The sequence below is a fragment of the Pieris napi genome, chromosome 16 (assembly GCF_905475465.1).
Source record: "Pieris napi chromosome 16, ilPieNapi1.2, whole genome shotgun sequence".
NCBI lineage: Eukaryota > Metazoa > Arthropoda > Insecta > Lepidoptera > Pieridae > Pieris > Pieris napi.
The window spans coordinates 548065-572607 of NC_062249.1; the positions used below are offsets into that span (position 1 = coordinate 548065).

The 24543-nt window shown below is 33.3% G+C and overlaps 2 protein-coding genes across 3 annotated transcripts in view; both read left to right on the forward strand.

Moving 5' to 3' along the window:
• Nucleotides 1-24543, forward strand: part of LOC125057171 (netrin-B-like) — a 131529-nt gene that overhangs the window by 92584 nt on the left and 14402 nt on the right. The window lies entirely within an intron of this gene.
• On the forward strand, nt 10030-12553 carry LOC125057172. The gene is made up of 3 exons (XM_047660680.1): nt 10030-10437; nt 11345-11461; nt 12084-12553. The coding sequence occupies exons 1-3, from the start codon at nt 10077-10079 to the stop codon at nt 12332-12334; spliced, it is 729 nt and encodes a 242-aa protein (XP_047516636.1). The 5' UTR covers nt 10030-10076; the 3' UTR covers nt 12335-12553.

Below are 24543 nucleotides of genomic sequence, written 5' to 3' on the forward strand. Positions count from 1 at the left end.
ACTTGGATTTTTCTCATACTATATTGCGTTCGAGATGTGTATTTCGTGGGGAATGTCGCGAATACCATGGACTGCAAGAAAGACCAATCAGTCTATTCTCAACCAACTAAAGATCACCACAAGACTGGACTATCATTTACAGACGGGTGCTTAGCTACTTTAGTCATATTGCCAGGAGAGCATCGGATAATCTCGACAAACTTGTAATGGTAGGGAAGAAGTAATGGCAGGAGAAGTCGGAGTCGATCGCCTACCCTTTGGTCTGACCAAATAAAGACTACTATGGGTCTCAATGCCCTATGACAAGCTGAGGATAGAGTGGTGTTGGCAGCAAGTCGACGTATCGGTTAGGGCTTTTCAAGAACCTTTAGACTACGAAGAAGAATATTGCGTACTCATTAACAATGCTTATACTTTGATTGTTTTACTTTTTTTATTTATATCGTATATTTTAATGGGTCCAAATATCTTTATGATATTAAAGTACAAATATAAAAAGCTTTTACGGCGAAAGTGAAATGCGGTAAGTGGACTTGTAGAACATTTAAATCGTCTTATTTTCAACACGGTCATATCCATTACCGCGATTTTTAACGGTTCAGTAAGTCAGCAAGATCGGTTTAGGGTTTTCACACTTAAATTTTTATCTACTTAACTAGCTGACCCGGCATACGTCGTTTTGCCATGTATATATATTATTACTAGGAAAGAATTTTTTAGTTCAATAAAATAACTATCTACTATTATAAAAAATAGGGGTTAATCGTAGAGGGGTGACAATTAAAGGCAAAATGCATTGTATGATGTATCATAAAAAAATAAAAACAAAAAATGTTGTCTAAAAAATAAAAATTTAGGGGTGGGACCACCCTTAACATTTAGAGGGATGAAAAGTAGATGTTGTCCGATTCTCAGACTTACTGAATATGCATACAAAATTTCATAAGAATGGGTCGAGCCGTTTCGGAGGAGTATGCGAACGAACATTGGGACAAGATTTTATATCTACTTAATAAAATAAATATATGCAAACTAACATAATATATATAACATAACTAAGTTAAAATTCTAGATAATCGTTTAAATAAAAAACATGTTTCGTCATCCTAAATGCACATATAAAAGTCAATTTAAAAAGAAATAATAGACGGCAGGGTTACGCCGTAGGCAACTCGGCATATTCATAAAATATTTCGTTAAAAATTGGCAACCCTAAAGTGTGTTTTAAAAATATATTTCAAGAGGTTTTCATCCGCTCAGATTTAAAGGAAAACGGCAATGTTAAATCTTCAACTTCTTGAAAATCTAATAAAAGATTTCAATGCTTTTGTGCATTCAAATCCCGGTTGTACACAAGTGATTTCAATCTATGAGCAGAATTAATTCTTACGCATTATTTACAGAATTAAGAGGCTTTCAGGGCTCTTGTGATAAACGACAATACAAGTTACAAAAAAATAATTTACGTTCTTGTTATCCTCAGAGTATATTTAAACACGAGCGTGGTACATGAAATTCAGTTTAGTGCGCTGGCGCAGGTGTCGAGTACAGCCGTGTGAAAAAGTGGTTAAAAGTGTCAGTTTTTTTTAGTTTAAAACTAAATTGGGATTTAAGATATTAATTATAACTTTTTGTTTCAAATCTGCCATAATATTGATCAAAAATAGATTTAGCAAGCTTGCTAAAAATATCGAAATTATGATATGTTTTTTAAATATATCTAATATCTATATATAAATGTTAATATTTAAATAGAAACTTGCCTGCAAGCACAGAAAGAAAATAACTTTATAAATAAGTACGCAGTACTGAAATTAATGAAATAAAAATTTACTGTAATAAGACTTTTAATTAATTAATATACCTATTTTGTAATCTTCTAAAGTCTTAAAGCGTTAGTTTTACATTTATTTAACGCAAAGTTTCTTCAAGGAACATGTACAGTCGAAAACACAAATAACTATTAATTCTTATTCAATGTTTATTTCCATAAATTAACCACTTCTCTTGCATTGATAATTTTTAAGGCAAACGATTGAACAAGTATTATTTTTAAGCAGAGAATTCCCGCGAAATCAGTTTACTTTTAAATGAGACTCGGCGTTCCTTACTTTCGACCCTCATCCCTGAGGTCGTAGGTTCGATCCCCGGCTGTGCACCAATGGTCTTGTCTCTATGTGCGCATTTAACATTTGTTCGAATGGAGAAGGAAAACATCGTAAAACATAGGAGGGTGCTCACCGACTTGCCTATTAGATTGCCTATTGATCATGAAACAGATAGAAGAATCTGAGGCTCAGACCTAAAAAGGTTGTAGCGCCACTGGTTTTTTTTATATATAGTCTTAAAACATTTCTCATTTTGCCCCCGACAGTACCGTCACATACAGCAAGTGAGCATTTACACATCAAGGCCAAACAAGAAACTTTAAAAATAAGAAGACGGTCTTACTGTTTATTAAGAAAATATTTTTTTTTATTATAATAATTTAATAACTACCGATTTAGATGTAATTGTATAAATTTGGAGCGGAACATCCCAAGAAAAAAGATTCAATAAATTTTAAGTTACCACGCCTTACAGCTGAAATGGAAATGGGTAGGCCAAATTGCAAGGTGTTCAGATACAGTACAGATGTATATATGTACCGCTAAAGAATACACGAAAAAGAAACGAGGAATGGATGGAAGTAGCAAAGAACAGATCCAAATGGAAACTTCAGGAGAAGGCGTTTACCCAAAATGGGTCCATAGTGCAGAACATTAAGGAATGGAAAGTACACTGCTACAGGGTCCAAACTTTTAAATTTGTAATAATAATAATTAATAAGTATATTAAGTTAAGGTACATTAAGTGTATAATAAGAAAACTAACCATTTGATTTGTAATTTTTAACATTATGGAATTAAAGTGGCTTTATTATTATTTTTATATAAGCTGTACCGATTTTTGTTTCATTGGCATGCAAGCTTCAAAGAATGTAGCGACGTTCGATATAAATCAATAAATTCTAATAATATGCTAAACAGAGGGCTATTATTAATAACGTTTTACCTTATTCATAATTTTTTAACCAAAACTTTAAGCTTTAAACAATTTTTCAATGCCTTCACATGCAATACCAACTTAGGTTATAGTGATTATTATTATTATTATTTTAGTAGTTCTAAAAATTAAGAATAGGTTAGGTAAAAGCCTGCTCCATATTTTTCCATTTCCATTGTCTTGAGCAATATCCATCCAGTTTTTGCCTACTAGTTCTTCTACGTCATATGTCTAACATTTCTTTGGTCGTAGACGATACAAGTACCTAAATCAAACCAGTGCAAAACCAAATGCAATGACTAGATATATCTTGTGATTACTCAGCATTTCTACAGGTCATTGGTTACGCTGGAACAATGTAGATTGATTGCTGATAAGGCATATTTACACGGTCCACTTCACTTTCATTAACATACCGCTTAATGTATAGCAAATTGTTCGGATTGTATGCGAAATTGATGACGTTTATTTTATACGAGAATAAGTTTTAACATACATTAATTTTATATTAGTTTTAATCGAAGAGAATTTTGAATGGAGACTTTTGTCAAAACTGATTTGTATTTAGACATTGTACCACATCTAGACCAGTGCCGATAATTTTTGAAACCTAAAAAAATTACAGTAGGATGAAACCCATTAGAAAAGCAGGGGAATATGATCAAAATGAAAGGAAAAATAAATTACGGTCGATCTGAGGTCGGGAAGGGGTAGGGGGGGTGAGTTTTAAGGGTAAAAAACGGTTTATCTCGATTTCCGGCAAAACTAAAAGTCCTATCGAAGAAAGTTAAATGGCAAAGTTGTAGGTAATAAAAAGATCTAAAACTTTTGTATTCACACATTTTTCACATAACCTCAAAATTTATGTGAAAAATTCAAAAAACCAAGTTTTTGGTTTTTAATTTTTATCTTTTACAAAAATATTTTTTTTTTAACGAAATTTGGTGAAAACTTACCTTTCTATGTCCCAAATACGCTGTAATTTATTTCATTAAAAATATTTATTTGTTCACCTTATTTTGAATTAATATCGAAAAAACACCCTAATTTTCAATCGAAAATTCTGACGTCAAAATTTCAGCTTTTTTCAAAAAGTTGGTGTGCTTTCAGTTCGTTGAAATCTCTACTTTCTTATGGTAAAAAAATATTTATATATTACCATAGTAAATCTTCTCAGAAAACGCAAAAAATCGTATGCAGTAACGCCCAGACACGTCATCCCCTTCCCTACTTCTCTATGAATCTTCTTTAAACTATAATCAGATGCCTATTTATTACTATTTTAAGATAACTTATATATACCTGAGTGACCTAAAAAAAAAATTTAGCCTTTAGATGGGCTAAAATTTTCGTATTTCATAGAGAAGTAAGGAAGGGGATGACAGGTCTGGGCGTTACTGCATACGATTTTTTGCGTTTTCTGAGAAGATTTACTATGGTATTATATAAATATTTTTTTACCATAGGAAAGTAGAGATTTCAACGAACTGAAAGCACACCAACTTTTTGAAAAAAGCTGAAATTTTGACGTCAGAATTTTCGATTGAAAATTAGGGTGTTTTTTCGATATTAATTCAAAATAAGGTGAACAAATAAATATTTTTAATCAAATAAATTACAGTGTATTTGGGACATAGAAAGGTAAGTTTTCACCAAATTTCGTTAAAAAAAAAATATTTTTGTTAAAGATAAAAATAAAAAACCAAAAACTTGGTTTTTTGAATTTTTCACATAAATTTTGAGGTTATGTGAAAAATGTGTGAATACAAAAGTTTTAGATCTTTTTATTACCTACAACTTTGCCATTTAACTTTCTTCGATAGGACTTTTAGTTTTGCCGGAAATCGAGATAAACCGTTTTTTACCCTTAAAACTCCCCCCCTACCCCTTCCCGACCTCAGATCGACCGTAATTTATTTTTCCTTTCATTTTGATCATATTCCCCTGCTTTTCTAATGGGTTTCATCCTACTGTAATTTTTTTCACTTTTTATTTATTTTAAAGGCTATCTGCACTGGTCTAATCATTCAAAGTTCAGTTATTTCTATTTATGAGAAAAAAATATGTACCTAACATTTTTTTTCATAAAATATCTCTGACAGTTCGCTTTTCGAAATGATGATCTAAGTACTATATATTTTTTTTCCATTTTTTCCAGTTGGTCCTTCGCCGCGCCGTTCTTGAGTTTTTGATAGATAAACCAAAACATTTCAGTGTCACTATGTTTAATAATTTTATTTTCAAGACAAAGCTTTATCAATATATGCATGACAAAGTGTTTTTGTATGTACCGTGATCCCACACATTTTTGCAGAACTTATTTATCACTCTTGATTGGGATAATTAGATATAAAAAACGATTATTTTATTAGCCAATTAAGATACACATTTCATCGGCATATCGACACCGCCCACAGCCCACAGCCCACACAATACCGGGCGTTGTGACTCGTGACCCGCGGGTCGCGCGGCTATCGGTGAAAGTGTCAAAATTATTACACGCACTGTAAAAGAATAGGGTTGGCACTGACCATTCTGTTTGTTCATCTATTGGTACCTATATCATTGCTATTCATCTTTTGAAGTGAAACTTTTTTAGGCGCATGAGGGTAAATTTTTTACGGAACGTCACGAAGATGTGCAGCGTTTGGTGTTTTTAATACATATCACACCAATTGACCGAGTCCCATGCTATCAATATCATGATTTTATTAAGTAACTAAATTACCATTTTTTTGTTAGTTTTGTATTTTTATAAGGGCACGGAAGCAAGACCGTTTTTGCTAAGACCCAGTTGGCTATTTTAGAAAAAGTGGACATAAGTTAGCAATTATGATAATAATAAATTTGTTATATTATAATAAAAGCCCTTTATTCGCTAACCGTTTTAACAATGCTATTCTTATTTAATCGTAGTATTCTTAAATCTAATTTACATAACGAAAATACTAATTTATTAGCAACCACTTTGGTCAGGTTGTCTGTCGACATAGGCCTCCCGCAATTGTTTCCACGTCTCTCTATCCTTAGCAGACTTACTTAAATGATAGTATTATTTGAATGGACATAAATAGAAACATGCAAATTTAAAAAGGTGACAACCCTATCAGATTAACATGCGCACGCGTCGAACCGCAGGCTATTCTTTTTATTAGAACTCATAAACAATAGTCGAATTATAATATATGACCTTCCCATTGTTATTACAAAGGCATCTCTTACCTTCTTATTATTAGCTACTACCATCGATAATAATAATGTTTCCTGTTCAATCTTCGTCAAAATTTGTATAGAATGAACGCATAAAACAATTTGTAGTGTACATACACACAAAAAGCAAGATTTTCTTGAACCTTTTGTTCATTATAATTATTTCATTTAAAAAAATATAACTCATCCCTCATTTAGTATATATTAAAAAAAACGCTTTAAATTATTTCATTCATATTTTATTGGTTTCTTTATTTATTTTTGCACATTAATTTATAAAATTTTCTCTTTTATAATTCATCTATTTTCTTTAGTGAAAACGTTTTAAATGCAGATATTTCAACTATGCATGTATCTGTTTTTGTCGTGTATTAGAAACACAGATCGTGACGATCAATCTTCTCATCGCAATACATGTTGCGCAGGAGACGGAAATTAGTTTCAGTTTTGACCGACGGCGTATGTGTTATCAATATATGGTGTAGTACCCTATTTCTGCGTACATAGAAAGTCCATTTGTGCATTACGACATTACAACAGTCGAACCTACGAGAGTTGCATGCTGAAGCCACTAGACAAACAATATTTAATGTTTCTTGGCGATATAGGGTACTGAATTCCCCTTATTATGTAGTACATAGATTTACACAACTGTCCTGGATTTCTGTATTAACTTTAATTGAAGATACAAAGTCGTAACAAACAATACCAGATGCAAACAATAGTACACAATGGAAGGGTAACTTTATTAGGGCCACAATATTATCTCCGCACGTGTTGTGAATGTGCCCTAACACCCTGAAAGCCTTATCTTTATTAGCTGTGTACTTTATAATCTTAAGAAGATATGGTGTTATTTCTGGGAGATGTGTATTATAAAATAAAGATTCATCTGAACAAAATTTTAAACAAGATAAGAATATCATACAACTGCCTTTGTCTTTTTACTTTATATGTGTGTTAGCTTCTGTGCCTGACATGCCGTCGTTTTTTGCCGTATAAGCAAGTATTATATGCGCATAATGATAGAATAATCCATTGGTGCACAGCCGAGATTTGAACGGACAACCTTGGGGGTTCCGCGCACCTTACTAATCTTTACCCTTTTATAGCAAAAACTAAACAAATTCCAAGACTCCGTATGATTCTTTTTCTTCGCAGAAATCATTACTGAAGGTCATGCTTGTCTTGAAAAGCCATAAGCGATACGTCGACTTGCTTCCTTCACACCATTCTATCCTCAGGTTCTGTGGCATTAGGAATATTTTATTGACTTTTTTAGCAGTAGTAACAATATAGTTTTTTCTTTAAAATATTAAGTTGTTGATAGTTGAATGTTTAATATGTTTTTTTTTTATCTATGAATGTACTATCTTTTCTGTTTTATTTATCAAAGTAATCTATTTTGGCTTTGTATATTGTTTAAGTGTTTTCTTTTATAATATGGAGAAGTGTAGCTATAAAAATACTTAGAAATAAATAAATAATTGTCTTAATTTGGTGAGACCCGTTGGTCTGACTGTAGGCGATCGACCCCGACTATTCCTACCTTAGTTTGTTGAGAATATTCGGTAAATATCGCCAAAGTAGCTAAGCACCCGTTTGTTTTGTGGTGAACTTTAGTTGGTTGAGAAAAGAATTACTGTCTTATTATTACTATTCTGCAAATCTCAATGAGTTCACGCTCTCAATAACTAAATTAGATCGTTTAACACCAGTCTAATTATAATAAGAAAAAGTGAGTTTCATGAAATACGGGGAAAAACCGCAGGATGCTTTACGATTTGATCTCAATTGGACGTTTTTATGAGATTTTCACGCTATTCTCGACGTGACGGCCACCCGTTGACTTTAAATACATAGCATTATACTACGCGTTTTTATGTGGAATACATTCGCACATATATTGTAATTGGTTAACGCAGGTGGTACATGTATAAATAACACTTTTTTTTAGGAACTTATGAGTGATGGTGGCCAGCGAGATACATATAAAAAACGCTTGCTAATTATATATTTTTTTTATAGTATCCCCTATACTATAAAAAAAATCCAAAAAGGGCTGACACCCATTTTAGTGGGTACGTTGCCCATATTATGTCGATATGGTGCATCGCCTCTCCCAGGGAAGACCCCCACCGGGAGTCGATTCCACAGTTCGCTAATTCGTAAAAAAAAGTGTCTTGTTAAGCAAACCGTGGAAGACTTCCACACTTCAAGTGATAGTGATGAAATTTTGAATTAATACGGCTCGTATGGTGTTGAAACAAGGCAGGAGGGATCAACCCAAATAACTCTTCAGATCACTCTCCATAAAATAAAATAAATAAAATAAAAAATTTTGCAGACTACGCATAGAGACGCAACGTCTTTACGTAGACAGAGAGAACAATTCTTTCCAATTCTTCATCCGATTCATTGTTATTGATTTGATTATTATCATCGGTAAATTAGTTTTCTCCTGTGAGTGCCTCGGGGAGGCGTTAATTGCATCAAAGACGAACTCATGAGTAACGTTAAACGTATGCTTAAACATTGCATTATAATACAGATATCATAATATCGTGACAAAAAAGAATATTTAAGATTGAATCTTTCAGGTTAGTTTGCTGTTTTTAGAAAATATCGTTTTTTTTAGTTCATGGTTAACGCTTTTCAATGTATAAATGTATAAGTGTTTCCTTCTTCTACAAAAACAATAGGCTTTCAATTAAAAAGTCGAACTTGGTCAATTAAAAGCAATTGAAATTGAGACTAGAGAATGAGAGATAATGCTCTGGGTTGAATCCTATGCGGATTACAAGACGTGTAAGTAATAGAAGAGATGCCCTTCTATCTTGTGCTCTGCATTGTAAACCTGATAGAAGGAGTAGTTCTGCCGCTGAATGTTAGAGAGAACCCCAAACCTACTTACTTGCACAATAGTTGGTTTTAGTGGGAATTAACGTTTCTGACTCTGAATAGCAGAAATTTTAGAATGGATTGAGTTCCAAGTAGCGGGTGGCTATCCTGCACGTGTATTTGGGGCTCATTACCTTCTTAGATATCCAAGAAAAGCTATACCAGCAGCATCGGAGTAGTATAAAATACCATAATAAATTCCCATGTTCGAAATTAATTATAAATTCCGATCTCAGTCTACAAAAACTGTTATTTAGAGCAAGTATTATAAGGCTTCGGTGAATTGATTCGGTTTAATTATAATTCAATTATTTGTAGACATTGTTCATCTCGGCTCTATTAAGCAGGTTAATGGCGTACCCACTGTAATTAAGGTTCAAAAGTTTTATAGTTCGGTATCTTATTTGTTTGGTAATTTTGTGATCCGGATTCATTATTTTTAAGTATAATTAGAATGTTGCTTAAATTTGTTTGGATCTTGTGGAGATGTATTATGGAACGGTTGGAAAAAGAATAAAGAATTAAGTGGTATCCGCTACTCATGAACACCTACGCGTTGGGACATTTGAAAAGTGCGTCGACGTCCTTTGATTTACCCAATTTTTTATAAGTTTTAGATTCGGAAATGTCGGTTTTCGATAACCAAACAGATAACTGATTTAAAGGAGCAAAAACTGTATATTTTTACTCTACAGATATTTTCGATTTAAGCTCGTTTAAATTTAGTTTAAAGAAATCTAGTTACTTAACAAAAGAGGTTTTATTAAATCGTTAGTAACCTTCTTCGGATATCGTAAAACTATTCAAAGCGAAACGAATAAAATTTGACGTTTGACAGATATTCGTCATATTTTTCCCCTAGTTATGTCAACGTTTATTAATTACATAATTAATTTAATCAATTAAATACAATTAAAAAAATGAATCGAGACAGAGCTATTAACTTTAATAGTTGTGAAATTCACATTCTTGTCGACTTGGTGTCAAAGGACCGCTACATAATTGAGAATAAGAGAAATGATGTCGCCACAAACAAAGAAAAAGAAGCGACTTGGAACAAGTTATCGATAAACTTCAATGCTGTGTCCGGGTTCACACCTAGAACGGCTAAGACACTTAAGTTGAAGTATGAGAGTCTGAAAAAGGCGATCAGAAGAAAGATTTCCAGACATATCGAACTAGGCAATGCGGGAGAGCCGAACCTGTCTGACATTGAGAAGACAATTCTCAAGATTTATTCGAACGGCGTCGATTCGCGAAATGATACTGAGAATGTCCTAGGTAATTTTGATTATACCTTTACCTTTAGTACGAAATTGTTGTGGTTGTTATTTGTATTGTAGTGCAGCGTTCCGTAAGCTATTTTGAAACTAAACAAGCACATACGTTTAAAAAAATCTGCCGATAACCTAGCTAATATATGAAATTAATAAAATCCCAGAAAATAAAAAGACCCGATTTAACTTGTTGTTGCAACATCTGCTACAACTCATTCTCTAACCAAAGTGTTAATGATTTAACGTCAATCATCAAATTTTGTTTAGTAAGATTTGATACGATCTAAGGTAGTAAAATCGGGTCTTACTAATTTTCTGCGTTTACCTAAATCACTGTTGTCAATCAATCAATCAAATGACGTCATACCCTGATGCGTTAACGAAATTATTCTGACCGCTAAGGATATATAGAACATCTCTTAGCCACTTGAACCATCGAGCCAGTTAGTGGTTAGACTCCCTTTAGGTTTGAGGAACAGTACATCTCTCCTCCACAGAGTATTCCCGAACTGATACCTATTAGGGGTCCATCAATAAAACAGCTGATTTTTACCATTAAACACACCCGTTAGCCTCTTGTTGTTGAGGATCCTCCCTTTAGGTTGGAGAAACAGTACATCATCCCTCCTCCACAGAGTATTCCCAAATGTTTACCTTTTAGGGGCCTTCAATAACAGTGGACACTTAAGGCTGACAACTCACTCGTGTCCGTACGCGGGGGTTAGAACTTTATTTGACGTGTTCCTGCTCGTTGGTCCCCTGACCCTGTACATGCAGAACAAGTTGAGAAATTATTTAAATATAAGCTCTGGCAACGTCTTTACGTTGATTATTAGATCAAGATTTTAACCATCCAGTAGTGTTTCAACATTTAGATCCGATATGTAAGATTTAATTGTATGGGGTTGTAGAATTTCGAGTGAAAAGTGAAAATTCTGATGAAGATTTGAACGAAAGAAGTTTACTGAAGACGCCCGAGGATGTTGACTATGTTATACCAGATGTGATGGACGATACAACAGTTATTGGTAAACTATTTTGGTATAATATAGCATTTTATATATGTAATGTAATGTTTAATTCAACTACCAACTTATAAGTTGGCAACTTATTGACAAATATCGATTTGAAGGATGGGCTTACTATGGTTTCATGGGCGGCAGTTTTTATAAATTAATAAAAGCCAACGTATTACAATAATAAAAAATTAGGAAACGCCTGAACTTGCTTATTTGGTGTTACCAACTAAAGAACGAAAGTAGATAAAATCTGTTAAGTCTGCCAGTATAAAATATTATTTGTTCTTTATAAGCATTGTCGAATATTGTACCAAAATATTATACAAATATAATAACCATACAAAGCGTTCTTTATTTCATTTTAATAAGCACAATACAATACAGTAGGAAAGTGTACCAAAGTTATTGTATCTTTTGGATGTAAGGCTTGCGGGGTGGGGTTCCTTCACGATATTTTCCTTCACCGTTCGAGCGAGTGTTAAATGCGTACATAGACAGTAAGTCCATTGGTGCACAGCCGGGGATCGAACCTAAGACCCCAGGGATGCGAGTCGCACGTTGATACCACTAGGCCAACACTGCTATCATCTATCTTTAACATTTTGTAATAAGCAATCTAATTATCTTTTAGAAAACAAACGAAAAACTATCTCCAAAGGACAATCTCAAAAAACAGTCAGGAAGAAAGTTGATGGCATCTCCAACATATATTCATCTAACGTCGCTACCGCTAAGCTGGAATTGATAGAATTACAGAAGAATATAGCGAGTAGGGAGCACGATTTTGTTCATGAAGAACATAAGCTTAAAATGCAGCATCTGCTTAACGAGGAAAAAAGGAAACAAGAGATTCACGATTTTCTATTAAGAAAACAAACATAACCTGCTTTATAATTAACGTGGACAATTATAGTACCGTGTTGTTTCAATATTTCCACGTAAAAAAATTATAACCATGATGTGCTTTTTAATAATGCCCAAACTGTTTAAACTTGTTTGGTTAGTAATCGTTCTTTGACAGAATTTAAATATATGTAATAGTGTAATTTAGTTGTATGCCAATAATAAAGTTAATGTATGCGTTCATAATTAGTATGTTTAATGCAGTATACTGTTTATAATATCCTTGAAAAAAATTACAAATTCTTAATTCCAAGTGCATCTGGTATCGTATAACATTTGCACGGAACGGATTGTTATTCGGTACTATGTGCCTTTCAAAACTTTTTCGCGGGAACTCCCGATGCAATAGATATATTTTATTTTCTGTGATTGATGACTACAAAAACCTTTAAAACATTATAAATAATATAGGTTTATCATCGCTTAAGTTTAGACTTTAAAAGCGTGCCTCGAGGCTAATAAACTCAGGTCTTTTCTGACCGTGCATAATTTAATTTATTTAAAATATACAGGCATTCAAGATCGTAAAACTATGTACTAATATACAAATATGATAAAAAAAGATACACAAATAAATATTTGTAAAATGTAAAACTCGTGAAATAACATTCCTCGTTGAAATTGAATCAATAATCAATATAACTTTCAATCAAAGTAAAGAATGCTCCGTCTGTTTCCGTCAATATGAGGCTTTGATCAAGCGAATGAAGGGTTGACAGCTATCACCGAGGTTTGATTACCTTTTCAGTTTAATCCATTTCATCCTGGTAAAACATGGTGGGAATTTAAACACAAAACTATAGGCAGATATCATATACCTAATGGCATGAGGTGCTTTGAATAACTTCGTATAAATTTAAGGCTATATTTATACTTTCCAGTCATTTTATGTACGCAAAATTCACCTCCATAGAGCAACATCATCAGAGAGAACATCTTAAGTATATACATATATATATACAATTATATATATTATTTTATAATTTTTCTCTACACAAAGACATAATTTAACATTACGATCTAGCCTAACTTAAGACTAATAATTAATTTAAAACTAACTTTATTTACTAAAAGGATATTAGAAGAATGTGTTTGGTTATTTTCAATATTCTCACTATCCCGGGCCCGTGGTATCACGACGTTAAACCACCACCAGGAAGCATTGACTATTCCCCTAAGCACTTTGTTTAGGAATCGTTAGATTATTTGGATGTAGCTCTTACTGGTATAGCTGGTAGACATAAGTCCATACAGTAAAAAATATATGAATTGTTTTTTCAAGTGGTATAATGATGCTACCTTGTTGGTGCGACATTAAAATAATGTTTTCAAACTATTCAGACGAAACGTTAAACACACAACCATAAAAGGCAAAACAATTACAATTACAATAACGGATTAAGAGTAAAAAGAATTTTTGTAAATTATTTAATAATGATTTGCGAGCGCAGCCTCACTCCATTTGTGCCGCAAAAACGCAATCGGATGTAACTGAAATAATATTTGCTCTCGACTGGGCCGTGCCATAAGAGACAAGAGAAACGTTTTGAAAAAGGCCATTAATAATATTTACGATCGAAGATTTAGTACCTACTATTAATGTGATTGTAATCAATTTGACAACAATTTAAGATTCGGATTGTTGAAAGAATATAAGACGCGTTTCGCTTGATTATGATTGGACGATCATCTCTTGTCTATCAGAAATTTCTTTCCATTTTCCCAATAAAAATATAAATATGCCATTTTCCGACACTGATTTTGCATTGTCAGTCCCCAGATTGGTTTTGACAGGTGGACGATTGGTCCTCTTCGCATGTTATGGATTAATGGGGAATAAATACCGTATCGCATTTTTTTTTTTTTAAATAACGGGGCAGATGGGCAGAACGTTCACCTGGTGTACTGCCACTCATAGACACTCACAATGCTAGAGAGCTCGCAAGTGCGTTGCCGGTCTTTTAAGATTTTGGTACGCTCTTTTCTTGAAGGAAATTGTCAGTAAGTCGAATTGTATCGGGAATACATTGGTGGGCAGCTGGTTCCACATAGTGGTGGTGCGGCAAAATGATTCGATGATGAAACTCAGCTACAGTACAGATACCGGCAAACATCTTGAACAAATGTCCTTACCTGCACAGAAGCGATTTTTAGGTATCACTGGGAGAGTGACGTGTCGATTGCGTGATTGGTAAATCAGTTGACGTTTGTGTCCCGCGATGCGCAAACTTTCCTCCACTCCCTTGTTTAATGCTCAAGAAGGTTGCCGGTATCTGTATTTATCCGAAGAACTTTGGAAACTCTCCGTTGTAAATGCGGTAGAAGATGCGAAGTGACCCCACATCTCTACGCCAAGGGATCAAGCATATTTGCTCCTTGATTATAATAATAATAATAAAAGCCCTTTATTCACTCCTTGCTCCTTGGTTAGTTAAATATGAATAGTTAAAACGTTTAACTTCAAACCTGATACAGCACATGATAAATAGCCTCATAAGCTCATAACTTGCACAACGCGTGCTTTATTTAATTTCTGTTTGGGAGCACTCTTTGATGTTGGAGGCTGCATATTAAATTCTGAGCCGACGGCGCTCGATCAAAGCATGCAATTATTTTAACTCAACTACCCGCAATTTTAACAATATCTCTTAATTTATAGATCATTATTTATTATGTAAAATTCATTTTTATTCAGACATAAATAATTGATAACACGTAATGCTTTAAGCAAGTATTATATTAAAGCCAAAATAATTTTACTTAATTGCTATGGTTATAAAGCATGCGCCACCACATCATTGCATGGTACATCATTGCCGAGTGATGAAAATTTATAGAAAAAAAATATACAACTTTACTTATAATTTTAGTATTTTAATTTTCAATAGTAATTTTCGCCAAAAAGCAATTATTTATAAACACACTATTTGACATCTAAGGGTAATGTATTGCATGAAACGAAGGTTTTTTACATTCAGAAATTAAGGAAATTCGGGTCTATTACTTTATAGTGCGTCTGCATCGATTGATTTAATTAAAGTAGTAAGAGAAAATTATTTAAGGCATTAAAAAATTATTAACAAGCCCGAGAATTTAAACACATCGTTAAGCTGAATGTTTTACATCTCAGCTTGTTATATTTTTATTTAATTGTAGGTTCGTCTGGATTAAGTGAATTCGACCTTATCTGAGTGAGATTGTGTCTAAAATTAGTGATTGCAAGTAAAAAGGTAGTTTTTACGACATATTATTATGTGTGATTATGATTGAATCACACAGTAATTTTAGTGATTTTATTATGCGGACTTCATTCTGAGCATGGAACGGATATTTTAAGAGCGTTACAGAATATAAAACTCGTCTGAATTGTCTATACTAATACAATGAGAAAAGATTTCTAACAAATAAACTCATAAATTACCGGGACAGGACGCTCGTTTTTTCGTAAAGATTTTTCTATTAATGACGTAAGTTATAAAATCTAATAAATATCTCAAACGTTCTCTATTTTAATATAATATATGTCGCAGGCCGCTAGTTAAACGGCGCTGTTTAGTTAAGAGGCTAGGCTGTTGATTTAACGGCTAATGAAGCTAGTTGGCTGCGACATATACTAATTATATTAATTTAAATAAATTTAGTCTTTGCTGGCCTAGTCCCACTACATAGTATTTTTACAGTAATTCGGAAGTATGACCACTAACTTAACGTGTAATGTAGTTGTTAGTATAAATCTCTAATCATGTATTTAAGATTTCATATATTATAAATTATTTCAATGGAGATGGAATTATTGGTAGCTAACATAGGGACCCAAAATAAACTGGCTCGGACTTAATATGATAAAGTTACTATAACAACCAACGCAGTATTGAACTGGACAAATCTTTGACCGAACAAGAGCACACCTCGCTTTAAAATCAAATAAAATTTAATGTAAGGTATAAGTTTTCACATTCTAACTAGCTCCAGCTTCTGCAGTCCAAATGTATAATGTTAAAATAACTGGATTTCTAGAGCGTATCAAGATCAAACTGGTACTTTCAAGTTGGACCTATCATGGTATATCTGCAGAAACCAAACTTAATTTTCTGTATCTTACACGTGACATAGACGGATAAATATATTCTAAGAATTATGATACTTTACCGTTATAAAAAACTTCGTACATTATAGTAGATTTTTCATTAAATGATTTTGTAATATTTATGCTTAGATATATAACTCTCAACTTATGAATAATTCATAAATAGAAGATATAAGATACGTACCTTTTTTTTAAGGCCAAAACAAATTGACTGACATTTATATATTATGACCGGAGTTAAGATCGGTGGCGGATGTTGTAGGGATGTTCAAATATATGTTAAATGAAACTCTTTCTTTGAAGCCGGGTGTCACCTGGCTTTAATCGGTTAAAATGTTATAACTAACATAAAATTGCGACGCTGGATTAACAAAAAACTAACTTGGCTTATTTGAGGGTTCTTAACCTATGTGACACTTTAATAAAAGTGTAGTCGACCTATTGGACATTATCGGAAACGAGAATGATATTACAATTTACGAGTGTGGGAAAAACTGAAGGGCTCGTATTGGCTTTAAGTGTGCGGTAATTGCTAACATTTGGTTTGCGCTTCTAATCTATATATATATAATGAAAATGGTCTTCGTTTGAGGCTCCATCACGTCTAAACCAATGATCGTATCGACATGAAACTACCACCATTCGATGCGAAATTTCGAATTCTAACGTTCCTTCATTTTTTATTGCTGTTTTACTTTTATGAAAATTTATCCATACGGACTTCACCGCGGAAACATTCGGGGAGGCTTCCTAGAACCTCTAAACGTCAACTGTTAAAAACTCGATTTTCGAAATATTTCAATTTTCTTAGCGGGAAGTTAAAAAGAAGAATAATAAAAATATGAAAAAAAATAAAATAATGAAACATCAAATTTATTTTAATTCGTCCAGCAAAGCGGGCGCGAAACGGCTAGTTATTAAATATATACGTAACTTAACTAATGCTAGGTTACATAAACCTGGAAGATTTTTTAAGAATACATTTACGTACAGAAGCCCATACGATAGTGTCTATTAAAATTCCATTTAAAATATAAAATTATGATTACATTAATAACTAATATTTTAAAAAATAAATATTGTTTTCTAATCTCCGTCCCACAAATCGATTCAGCGTAAACCGGTAAAGCGTGAAGTGTCGATTGTATACGGAGTATTTCCTCTCATGAAATATTTATTGTGGACTTGGATCGATGCATTTCGGAGAAAGAGGTGGACATACTGTCACACGGGTAACGGGTTAGATATGGGCCCTGAATAGTTTGTTTAAGTTGTAAAAAAGTTGGTTGAGATCGGGTTTTTGAAGTCGTTTAAAAATAGACTTTCTTTTAAGGTTAATATTAGTCTTAAATTAGGATAGATCGTAATGTTCAATGAGAGAAGTGTATTTAATAAAATGCAAAGAAGTAAAAAGATCTCGCAATAATTGTTTCAATAAGTACGTTTTAAAATCATCATATACTTCACAAATAGGTCGAATCGAGGAAACTATAGCTGTGAGAGCAAGTAGAGTATTGGAGCTTACTGACGCTGACAAGAAGAATGCTCTGCAAAAAGTGATAATTATCCGGAATGTATAGTGTGATTATCATTTTTAGAAGTTCGCTTTCCGTCTCGTTATTCTTATACCGAATTAATTGACCTGTGCGAACGGGACAAAACATTCAATACCTATTAAGGTATTTATGAATGACAGAGTAAAAATATTTGTATAGAGGTTGTCGTTCATTTTGTTATGAGTTCAAGGAAATACTAATTATGGGATCCACAAAATATTCCTGTTCAGGTGAAGCTTGAAAAAGGTTTTTCAAATAGTGTCAGCAATTCTTAAAATTTGTGCACAGTGGTTATTTGTCGGTGCATTGTGCGATTGTATGTTTTATTCATTCGAAACGATTCCTTACAAAGCTTGAATTTCGCGTGGACATTCAAATATGCAACACAAAATATTCATAAAAGATATAATAGTTTACTGTATCACACACGATTTGTGTATTTCTTTAAATTTATACTTATATGTACTGTATATATTAATTGACACAGTCTTTATACACAGTATAGAATTATACAACAGTATTATTCATTGAATTACACAAATCCAACAATCAACTATACTTTATTATTACACAATTAATGGTGAGCAGTGTTGGCCTAGTGGCTTCAGCTTGCCGTCTCCCTGAGGTCGTTGGTTCGATCCCCGGCTATGCATCAATGGACTTTATTTCTATGTGCGGATTTAACATTCGCTCGAACGGTGAAGGAAAACATCGTGAGGAAACCGGCTTGCCTTAGACCCAAAAAGTCGACGGCGTGTGTCAAGCACAGGAGGTTGATCACCTACTTGCCTATTAGATTGACAAATGATCATTAAACAGAAATCTGAGGCCCAGTTGTAGCGCCACTGATTTATTTTTATTATACAATCAATAAATTAAAATGTAATGTTTTTCAGAACTTTATAGTCGTCAGACAACGTCATCATAATTTTGTTGTCTCTAAGAAACATTATGATCCTATCGGTGGTAAGACTCTTAACATAGAAGGTATAAAGAAATCTAAATTCCATAAATCTCAAACGATTCACGCTTAAAACAAAACCAAATCCTCCAAAAAGGATAGGAAAGCAATAAATCAGTGCGTAATCAGGCAAATAGTGCGTTAAACTGCGCAATTGTATCGCTAACTTTGGCAGGTGTCCAACTTAGATGAATGGCGTTAAGGGGAAGGTACAATATCCAGCCTTATCACTCTTTAGATTGGTTTGTAATTAGTTATTATTTTTATAAAATATTTACTCATACTGAGCTTCTCGCTAGATCTTCCATTCTTTGTTATCCTAGAGTTATTAGAAATAAAAGTATTTTACAAGCGTACTTACGGGTCGCTCTTACAACTTAATGAACTAAAATTGATGAAAATATTTATTTATTAACACTTCGTTGCTTTACAATATAAACATAATTAAATGTAAAGGAGGGCAACTGGCGGTCTTATCGCTTTCAAGCGATCTCTTCCAGGCAACCACGGTGAAAAAAGAAAAAAATATATTAAATTAGATTAATATTTTTGATCTTATTTAGATTACATATAGTTATTAAGAAAAAAAAACTAAACAGGACCAAAAAACAAACTGAACTAATAAAGGATACATGAAAAATAAAAAGTAAAAAGTACACATGAATCATGATAATTTAATTTAACATCAGACTCACGTCAGTTAGTAGTTCTAGTACAAAAGTTAGGGATACGATGCGGACAGGTAATGTTTGTGCAGAAGAAATTTAAAAGAAGGAATAGGGACAGGAAGTGAATTCCATAGCCTAACTGCAGAAACCTTAACGGACTCAAGAAATGAGGAGTTATGAGATGGGATTTAAAGGATATAGAATATATTTATATATTTTACAACAATCTTCCTACTTACGTAACTTTGTGTATCACGCTCTTAATGATGTTTAAGTTTTTATTTACTTCTAATCATTTTTTATTTTGTGGTTCTTCTTTAAATTCTTCCTTGTTAGTTTGAAATTTTTGTTTTTATGTTTGTTTTAGGACTTATAAATTAATAAATGAAATGTTTATATGCATTTAAATTTAATCAATCCGTGTCCTATTACGACAGTACATTGACATTTTACGACATGTACGTCGTTATAATGTTAACTGCCTGCGTAATTTTGTTCCATTATCTTTTCTGGCCAAGCCCAGACGATATGCTCCTGTTTTGAAATTATTCAAGTATTTATAAAAATACATACATTATCCTTACAGTAGCCAATACTATAATGTTGTAAACAATAATATTAAATTCCTAATACTACCGTGAACTCACTCAATTTATTAATATGTCGATAGTGTCGAAGAAGTCTTTGTTAACGGGGATCTGTGCAGCAGAACAGGTTCTGGCCCTTGGTATCGCAAACAACCTTGGCTTTCGAGGGCTTACATATCCTGGGTTGCTCCCGCCCCAAAGACTTTAAGTATATAGTAGGCCAAGTGTAAATTATTAACTAGGTACTTTAAAGTGTCATATGTGGTTCTATGTGGTCGGATTTCAGAGTCTGTCATCAACCGTTTCAAAAACTAATCATCTGCCTTAATAATAAAGAACTAAATCCACGAACTAATTCTCCATGTCCATTATCCACTTAACATGAAGGCGGTAAAAATAAATGAAACCAAATCACTAACAGATACGGTTAAATGTTTTACATACTATATTTTCCTGATTTTAACATATAAATACGCTCTTAACAAGTGTATACTACACCTAACTAAAACAACAGTTATCTAGGCGACGGTTTAGTCATTGAGCTGAGATTAGAAGCCTGATTTATTTATTAACAGTGTATTATGTTTTGTTTGTTTGCCGCTGACGGCCGCTTCCCAATCATAAACGATAGTTTATTTGTTACTGAATTGAGATCTAGAACAGTTAGCTGGCTTATTTAGATTTTAGTTAAACATAACAAACAAATAGTATATATATAATAGATTGAATATTCGATACGCCGAAAATTTAACTATAGGTGTTCCAGTATAAGCGTAGCTAGCGTCTAATACACAAGGATTTTTTCTATGAAATTTGCAATGAAACCGAAACTCTTTATTTAATAAAAAGACGTATAAAGACTGAATTGCCTTAATTGAATTAATAAAGGATAAAACATATCTGGAGTGCAAAACTAAAAAAATACTGTGGGTATAATTCAGACATGATGACTAATTTCGGTTGTCATATCTAGAGCGCGGATTAAATATGGACATTTGAAACAACAAAATGGGCTGTACCTACTGAAAAGAGATGTATAGAGAAAAGAAAAGGTGGACAGATCCCGTAAAAGAAGTAGCGGGGAAAAGCTGGATGAATGTTGCTGAAGACAAATGGAAATGGAAATATATAGAGGAGGCTTTTACCCTAAAAAGGGACTTACAAAACTAGAACACTAACAAAACTAAGCTTAATTTTAAGAACCTATACTTACAACTAAACAATTATTGTATGGATTAATTAATGCAGCTTTAAAAATAATAATAATACTTAATAAAATTTACCTCAGTAACGTAAAAGCATACAAGAAGCTGTCCCAATTATAATATCTTTTTCACATACTAAACGCTCATTCATGCAAAATAGCTTGAAATAAACGCTTGCTAATCCACTAACAATTTTAGACATTTTGGAGTCACGCTTTGTGTGGCTGAAAGCACCTGAAAATACGTTTATCTTACAATAGACACAAATTTATAACCAACGTTGCTGTAATATTGTATTAATTAATTTTCCCATGTCAAGTGTTCAATCGCTAGTTTAGTAATTAATTCATCAATATTATAATGAATTATCTATATGTATGTACGTTAATTAAAATGTCAGGGTGTGGAACCTTCGGCAATTAGGTGCACGAGTTGGTTATAATTCAATTAATGTCGTTATCTCAAGGGGCCAATTTTGAGTTCCCGTGATCGTATTAGAACTAGGGAGACGGAAAATCTTTGATATAATTGTATTGTATTAAATTGGGGTACTATATTTAGGAAAGGTAATTCCATCTATTTAAAAGGCTCTATGAATATCGAATCTCTTAATCACTTTTCTTTACTGGCACAACCGACTGGAAACTTATTAGAAAATAATAAAAAAACATTATTATACACAACTTGCTGATCCGGGAAACGTCATTTTGCCATGTATATCATTTATAATAAAAAATAGGGGTTGATCGTAGAGGGGTTGTATGTATTTTTTAAGGCTGTATCATAAAAAAATAAATAATAAAAATTATCTAAAAATTTAAAAAAATAATAATTTAGGGGGTGGACTACCCTTAACATTCAGGGGGATGAAAAATAGATGTTGTCCGATTCTCAGACATACCCAATATGCACACAAAATTTCATGAGGATCGGTCAAGCCGTTCCGGAGGAGTTTAACTACTAACACCGCGGCACGAGAATTTTATATGTTAGATATACAGAATATTTAGGTAAAGTAAAGTGCACTAGCCCCCACACTAGGATTCCCTGTGTTGTGGGCAGCCAGTCTCTTCCTTTTGACATGTTCACTGTATTTTACTTTATGATATCTACATAACACAAGTTTATATTTAAACTATTATTGCACAATAAGACTATTTTCTGTATCAGCATATTACAGGTTGACTAAATATTGTTTGAGACTTTTAGTAAATGTATGTAATGTGAGTTTTGAAACTTTAGTGATAATTTTGTTATTAAGGAAGTGGTTTTAGATGTAAGAACCTCGGAAGTAGAAAAAACTATTGTATAGGTAAAGTACATTATAATACCTTCAAAGCCTTGGTTATAGCATAAATGTTAACATCATATAGGGATAATATAGGGATAATATAGGGATCAGAAATGGTCCTTACATCAAAAACAAACATCCTACATAAAGCAGATGCAAATGCTAGCATACATTTTTTTAATAACACGAGGAGTTATACCTGCAGCTGAGTTTCATCATCGGACGTCATCACCTCGACGCCCTCACACATGAGCCGCGGTTTCTGCGGCGAACCACCACTATGTGGAACCAGCTGACCCCTGAAGTATTTCCGAACCAATTCGACTTAGTGTCCTTTAAGAAAACAGCGTACTAATTCTTAAAAGGCCGGCAACGCACTTGCGAGCCTCTGCTCGTTTGTCCCGTGTTTTATATAAAAAAGAGACCATTGACAATATTTAGCCTCCTAGCATGGTATTATTGTGGAATATGGATTTATCTTTGTTCTGAGTAACTTTTACTTTGACCTGGTGTTTGCAAGTGATGTCGCGGGCAAAGTTTGTCCGTTGCTAATGATTCCAGGGGTCAGTCGACGTGCTCACCCGTTTCCTGCGTGACTTATCCCGCAATACACAAATACACGGATGCACGTGACCATGAATGATTATGTATTTCTTCCCAAATATCTATTGTTAGAGCTCATTATAGATATATTGGGCAATTTAAACCTCACCTAGTATCTATCCGTAGCCGTCAAATCAGTGGCTTTTCCTCTTCTCATGCACAGGTTACCAGGAAATTCTTGCTCTGTCAACTCCTCGTTTACCTAATTAATCTAAAGATATAAAACAAAGTCGTGTTAGTTACACCACTTATAACTCAAGATTGGCTGGACCGATGTTAGTTATCTCTTTTTTGGTGGATTCTTCTTCGCTTCTCCGCTTCGCGCTCTCCTAATAGCAGAATAAGTAATAACAATAAATAAATTAATTAATTTTACGAAAGCAAACAACATGTGGTGCCATCTGTTGACAAAACTATGCATAATTTTACATCGAATTCGTGTCAGTTCAAGAAACACCAATCTTGAGGTGTATGAGAAGATGCATAACCAGGCTTTGGTCTTGATCGAAGACATGTGTTACGTCATCAATGTTGTATATCAGAAAGTTCTTTGACAGTATCGCAATATTGGCGCTAGAGAGAAGAGGCCTAATGTGTATAACTGCCATTCTTCTTTTAAAGCATTAAAACATTTCTGTTTTTGCGAAAAAAAGTTGTATTAATGTTAACCTTAATGAAATCCTAAAATAAGTTTAACTAAAGTTAACACGATATTATTAGACTGTAAGGTAGAACGAAGTTCGTCGAGTCAGCTAGTATCATATCATACTATAATTTTGTAAGAATTCCATGTTTTGTTAAACGTATAACCATAAGATTTTTGTGCCACGAACCGTAAAATGTAGCAAGAGCAGAACCGGTATTTTTGTTGTTTAACTTCGCTAAGTAAAAGGTTAAAGATCTGTCAAGAAAACTGAAGTAAAACCCATAATTTTCCGCGACCATTAAACAAATTGATGATTCAGCTTCAGGCGCACCCGCAGCCTGATTTATTATGGCCACTACGACTTATTTATTGCTGAGAGTTATGTGAAAATTGTAAATAGCCGACGGGACAAATTACCTTAACCGCTTTCCCAGAGAAACGGCTCAATTCCTTATCGAATTTTAAAGTATTTTAAATAGTAATATACAACAGTATTCTATATACTAAACATTTTCATAGGCAAAAAGTACAAAATGTTTTGTGCTGTATAACCCAATGAAGATGATCAGTGCACAGTTTCTATT